Source organism: Mya arenaria, chromosome 6 (genome assembly GCF_026914265.1).
Source record: "Mya arenaria isolate MELC-2E11 chromosome 6, ASM2691426v1".
Taxonomy (NCBI): Eukaryota; Metazoa; Mollusca; class Bivalvia; order Myida; family Myidae; genus Mya; species Mya arenaria.
This window is the reverse complement of record NC_069127.1, coordinates 79013607-79020740: the sequence shown is the minus strand read 5'-3', so window position 1 is coordinate 79020740 and position 7134 is coordinate 79013607. Positions and strand designations below refer to the sequence as shown.

The 7134-nt window shown below is 33.9% G+C and overlaps 1 protein-coding gene across 1 annotated transcript; it reads right to left on the bottom strand.

Annotated features, from left to right (window-relative positions):
* Positions 1–3365: 3365 nt before the first annotated feature.
* On the bottom strand, positions 3366–6870 carry LOC128238076 (alcohol dehydrogenase [acceptor]-like). The gene is made up of 3 exons (XM_052953651.1): positions 6777–6870; positions 4884–5211; positions 3366–3999 (listed from the first exon to the last, which is right to left on the bottom strand). The coding sequence occupies exons 1-3, from the start codon at positions 6868–6870 to the stop codon at positions 3366–3368; spliced, it is 1056 nt and encodes a 351-aa protein (XP_052809611.1).
* Between the last annotated feature and the right edge of the window lie 264 nt (positions 6871–7134).

Genomic DNA, 7134 nt, shown 5'->3' with positions numbered 1-7134 from the left:
TAAAAAACTGATACGTTCCAGAAATACCGATTTCAAAACCACTATTAAATGGCTCTGTGACGAACAGGTACATTCGAATTTCAGTGCCAATGCTACAGAGTATACAATAGAGCCGTATGTATGGCCAACTACAACGTTTCAACCTGATATTTCGCCTGCACTTCTATCCCAGAAATCTCCAGAAAGGGTCGAGGAATTAAAAGTTGGCATGATAATCTGCTTTAAAATCACCTTTGCAAACCATTTGGCATGTTGGTACATTCAAAATGTGTGGAGAACATATTCGTTCAGAAAATTCAGAGGTATTCAAAAACGCATGGTGTGTCGAAAACTTTGCAACGTAGGGTATGTATGAATTGCCGAGGAAAGGGTCAACAGTTTGAGGGAATATATTCAAACGGGGATTCAGAGACTGAACTTTGCTGTAACACTGCCGGGCAACTCAACATTTGATTTAGTTTCTTGGACTGTTCACTCAGTACATGATATTCCCTGCAAATCCATCATATATTCGAAGGAAAAGCAACGCGCTGGGTTAGTTGAGATACTATATACCGAAGAAATATAACGATCACAATGTTTTTGAAGGCAATATTTTGAACTTTACGTAAATTTACATTTTACTGATAGTTCCAAGGCAGTTCATAACAATTCTTGATAAACATCCCTAGTTTTTTTATATCGTAGATATTTACTGTGTTGTTTGTTGGGTTTTGTGCTGTTGTTCCGTGTTTCTGGTTTGTGAATCTTTGTTATTGTGTTTTATGTCTTTGGTGTTAACCTTGTGCCATTAAACTGGGTAAATGTTTGAACTTTCGACTACTAAGTTGTTTCTGTAGTTTTTCATATTAATGCTTTGAAAACTGTTGAAATGAAAATTGTTTACCATGAACAGATATGAAACCCTCGTGACGGAAGCTATTGTACAAAAATTAAATGGATTCTGGAACCAATACAAAGCATTTCGGGGCTAAATAGGTTAAAAAAAGTAAAACGAAGTATGTTGTCCCGTTGACGCAAAAAGTCATGTTAACACAGTTTCTCAAAAAGTGCACTTTTTGCATATTTGAATCAAGTACACCATATTACATTTGGATATAAAAAAAATCTTGAAGAAATAAAAGGATATTTTACCTTTGCCTTGTTAGTGTACTTACCATAGTGTTTGTGCTAAAATTTCAAATTAAAGATCAATTTGAGTCTTAAATATTTAGAAATATATTTGAGAAAAAATACATCCGAAATAAGACTGATGACTTTTTAAGATCGTTTAATGGTTAAAGGATATTGTTTTTAAATTTAAGGTAAATTGTGTACGTTCTTGCAGCTTTTTGATATTAAGCCTTTTGATCAACCATCAGCCATTAATGAATTTCCCGATAAAGATCAAACTTTTTTCATGACATTATACAATGTTTTAATGTAGAAGATATCGTCAGGTATGTGATATTTTCCTTCTTGGACAAGTTTTGAGTGACAAGTTCTTACATTAATTCATCGATTTCTTCAAAATAACATCTTAGATTGTATGCAAATATTGGTCCCAATTGTATGAAATATGTTATTTCACTAAGCTTAATAACTAACTTAAACTTGAGTAATCGAAATATCTTTTTCAGATTATTATAATCATTATTTACTTTAAACGCCTTAAATCTTTTTAACATGAGAATATTACAAAAATATACAATAATAATAAATAAAATATTGGGGTAGCTTGATTCTGTAATACAATGACTTAAAATAGTTCGAGTAATTTGGACCAGGTAATTCAAGTGACTTTGTCCCTTGTTTATATGATGTGTGTGCTTATTTGATCAATACTTATGTGACAAACTACAGAAACAAATTTAATCAGTCAATCTCTGTGTAATATCGAAGTAAATCAAATAACTTGTTTTGTTTCATCCATACTGGATTTGACCTTCTTTTAAATTGACCTGGACCTTCGTCTTTAATGATTCATATCGTTTCAAACACTGTTCGTTGCCTTTTGCTACTTCCATCGTGAAAAAACGTGTGGGAATAATACACTCAAGTGCACAAACAAAATCGATCATATATAACGAACCAAAAGGTGTTTACCACCTAAAAGCTCCATAACACAGTTCTAAATAATAGTTTATAAGTGAGAGAAGCTGGTGTGTTAGCGGTGATTTGAGCTACTTTGGACACTGAACACGAGCAATGCACTATAAAAAAATCGAGGGTGTGTATAATGGCAATGCTGATGACGATGTTCTATTGATCATGCTCAAAATGATTAAATCATTCATACCCCCCCCCCCCACACACACACTCAACAACATGTATAATACACGTGCCCGCTACTTGAGCCTTTTGATATGTTTGCGTTGTTTATTTTTCTTATAATTCGTGAGCCTATAAAAGCTTGTTAATAAAACATGAACATGCCATTTTCAACGTTCTGTTTTTTATTCACAGGCTTTCTCTCTTTAACATGTGTACATTTGGAGTTCCACTGCAGTTTTAAATCATTTATTTCTAGACATCCAAACGCAAATCTAAGTGATTTCACCAAGCAATATTTTAAAGTAAATTGTACATGTATTGTATAAAAATGTTCCATTTTATCGATATTGATGTCTTTTAACAAACATTATGGAAATCTAAAGTTGATTATTTGTACTCATCTTTTTATAATTCACTATCTATTCGCTTTCTTGGATGCCATCTTAATAATTAGCTTAACATAAGTCTTGCATTGCAAGTTTATGTAAATATCAATGCTTGAACAGCGATCTATCCGGTGTACAAAATTCGACCAAATAACCCATACTTATCAAATATCAAATCAATTTGAAATCTAATTGACACAGATGGATAACTGATGATTGATAGTTGAGTTGATGGTATTGCATGGTAATAAGTTATTATTTGGAAAGAGAAACACTATTAAATGTAGGCTTCCTTAGCTCATAACGAGTATCTTTGTGTCGTATAAAAAAGGAACGTAACTTAAATATAGTAATATATCACAAACATGTTAATTTCAAACAAACATGCTAACGTATAGATATAGGAAAGTTTGCACTTCTTTAGGAACCCCCAAAACACACAATACGTATTAGTATGGAACGCTGCAATTACCCGATCTGACGTTACAACACAACTTGTTGACGTGGAGGGAAACAACATTTCCTGTCAACATAACGTGTGGTAGTTTCATCCTAATTTATGATACCTCTTTTTAACATATACACATACGTGACAGAAATGTCATTTCGTGTGGAGAAAACAACATTACGCGTGATAGTTTTACTCTGATGTGGGACACATTCAATTAAACATGTGGTGACACTTCTAAAATATCGGACGGTTTTATCAGTATTTGTGAAACGGTATCATGTTTCTTTCAATTTCCTGCGCAACTCCTCCACGCTGTCAATTCCTCTGATAATATCCGCAGCCTTTTCTGCAATCATGATTGTCGGAGCATTTGTGTTACCAGAAGTAACATGGGGCATGACAGAGGCATCCACCACTCGGAGGTTCCTGATGCCTTTCACACGCAACTGGGGATCGACCATTGAAGTTTGATCGTGTAGTGAACCCATTCTACAGGTTGAGGTATGATACAGAGTCGCAGCAAAGTGTTGAATAAAGCACTTGAGCTGTTCGTCTGACAGAAATTCATAGTGACTACAATGAGGCACGTTTAATCGGCTGAAGTCCGCTCCAATTTCGGCAAATGGTTTTGTTTTGAGCAGTTCTATACCCTTTCTTATAACTTTTCCTATCATTTTCCGAATATCTTCCTCGAGATCAAAATAATTAGGATCAATATTTGGATAATCGAAAGGGTCATTACTTTTCAACGATACACTTCCTTTACTTTTTGTGTGAAGTAATATTGTCGCCATAAGAAGTCCGTCAGTCCATGTTTCAGGAAATAACCCTTCAGATTCATATACTAAAACGCGCGCGTCCTCAGATATTGGTAATGCTGCCATTAGATTAAACTGTAGATCAGGATACCTGGTTTCACATGTGGATGATTTTATAAAAGCTGTCCCAGGTATCAATGGTGCTGATAGGGGTCCTTCACCGAATACCATATATTGAGCAATTGATGAAATAGACTGCGCTTTAGGTCCAGTAAATCCTTCAGATGAATTGATTGTCGTCGGAATAAAAGAGTAAATGTGATCTTCCATGATAAGTCAAACAGGTAAATCCAAAATAACCGGTATATTAATTTTAATACAATATATAGGCGATCTAGTTAAATATTGTTTAACCTCAATTTTCCAAAAATTAAGTTGTCAACGAATAGTTTTTGCAGCAATATTAAATTAAAAACCTTTATGCTTCAAACAATGCCTTATTGATGTTCTGTTTTAAGTTGTAAGACTGATTATTTTACCCTCAGTTAAACGTCTCATGTATGTATACTTTATATACAACAAAACAAAGTATGCGGTATGAATATCCAATTCTTTTTAAACTACTACAAAATCATTTCTTTAAGCGACGTTTTAAACATTGTTTTATATAGACATACCGACTTTCCATTCATCAAAATCATGCCTATGATGGAAATAATTGATAATGTAGGATAGTATTAGTGTATTGGTGAACTAGTTACAGTTAGTCCGCGAAATTCCAAAATTTTAATTGTCGACGAATAATTCTGTTTTCGCAATATTTTGATTTTCCATTTTTAGATGTTAGATTGACTATTTTCCTATTGTTAATCGTATCATTTATGTATATTTAGTTTACAAGATACGTATGCTACAGTGTCCGATTTCGGGTACTTGATGTACCATGTAATTTAGGGATTTACTCTTTGTCTGTTTAAATCACTACTATTGCATTCTTTAAAGCAATGTTTCAAACATTGTTTTATATAGACATACCGACTCCCTCTGACATATTGCAGTGCGTTCAGATTATTGGATCCTCCAATGCCTTTCCCTCGTGGCCAGTAGTGGCGGTTCTGTCCACCTAATTGGGAGAATCCGGAGTTTTTCTGTGGTGTTGTATGATAAGCCCAATCCCACGCTGTGTTAAAGACTGCTGGCGATGCGACCGGAATAGATATGTTGATGTTTTTGGTCTCCTCCCCACCCGCCTCAAGTAGCAGGACTCTGATTTCCGGGTCTTCCGACAGTCGGGATGCAAGCACGCATCTGGCGGAGCCACCGCCCACAATAATATAATCATATGTTGAGTTTACATCATCCACTGTAAGTTTTGTTTCTTCATAGACGTATATTTGTATGCTATAAACGCAATAACAGCCAGAAATAAGGAAATTGCACCTGTAAGCTCCATTGTATGTACTGTATATGTGTTCGCGATAAAGGGTAAATCTTAACACCACTTCAAATACAATTACTCAAGTAAATGTTGTTCAAGCGTGGCTCATCGAATTAAGCTTTTAATTGTACATGTGAGTGCCGGTTTGGTTGTTGAGAGGACGGGTTATTTAACGCTCATGAATGTCCCTATTTAAAGGTACTGGCTCAAATCCAGTCGACTTTGTTCTTTCCTTTTAATTTCAATCAAGACATAAGTATTTATAAAAAAAAAGAAAAAAGAAAGGAAATGGTCGTAGTAATCAACCTCGATTTTTAATGGCTTAAATTAAAGTGCATGATTCTTTTAAGAAATATTTATTTTTCACAAATCGAAAAAATACCTTTAAAAGTGATAAAATATTTCATATGTAATACTAATTTTATTGACTGATATTCAATGTAATGTTAACGAAATTTATTTATCACGCATTTTGCCGAAGAACAAATGCATATTTGCAATAAAACTTCAATAAATTGATCAGTTATCTGAATGTTAATTTTAGCGTATTGGAATAGGTTAATTGTTACCATGTCTTTTTTGTTACATGGCATCTTTTTTCTTAAATGTTTAACCTCTCTGTAAATAATTTATTTCTCCACTGTTCCATATTGTACTTTATTATTTTGGCTATGAATGTTCATATGCCGTTTAATGCTCAATGTATATGTTATGTTATGTTCATGACCATTACACTTCTTTGACATCTTAGTCAATTTAACTTTGCCCAATATAACGACATAAACTCTGCATATAAGTATGTATGTTTATATTATTATATTACGTATGGTAAACCCACTGGCTATAAACGGATCAGTCCCTCATTATCAACACCTTTTAAGCATATTGTATTATTTTATTAAATAATTAAAATTGCAATTAACATAAGTATCCTACCAAGCGTGTTTTAATGTTCATAGTTGTCGAGTCTCAATAAGATAAGAGTGAGGTTGTGCACACACACACAGGTTACCCCCTAGTAAATTTACATTTTACTGACCGTTCAAGGCGGTACCTAACAATCCTTGATAAACATACCTAGTTTATTTCTATATAATATGTTTGTGGAGTTTTTTAGCTGTTCCATGTTTCTTGTTTGTGATGTTTTGATTTGCGTTCTATGTCTTTCGCGTTAACCCTGTGTCATTAAACGGGGTTTATGTTTAAATTACGGCTACTGAGCTTGTTTCTATAGTTTTTCACATAAATTTGAACGTAACACTACTGATATATGTATGGCACCGGTTCGAATCCCGTATAGGTTTTTCTTGTTTGAGACGAAATAATGATTTCAGACATTTTCTTATTGCAATATTAAGTGAATATTTTATTGGATAAAAGAAATCAACAAGCAAAAACAAATATTGAAAAACAAAAACATCAACTATCTGCGGAGACCCAATGGCGTCAACATTAGAAAACATCGGCGGATCACCAATTATGTCGCTAACATGAGACAATATCGGCTGAGAACAAATATCCAATCGGTGGAAAGTATTCGAAAGAACGGAAATCGGTGATGGCATTCTCCCCGATTCCACCCATGTTGAGAAAGTGATTTTTGCACATCTGCTTGTCTGATGCCAACATAAATGGTTCAGTACTATCCCCAATCTACCGGAAACTTTAGTTAATATGAGATAAGAATTCGGATGCAGTATAGTGCACGTCTCGGTTTTATTTTTCCGGTCAGCTCCTTTTTTACACTTGCTTGATTTCATATTAAAATATTAGCATAAGAAAAAAGATTTTTATAGCATTCACTATTAATAGGCAGCAATGTAAGTTCATAACTTCTTTATTTAACAC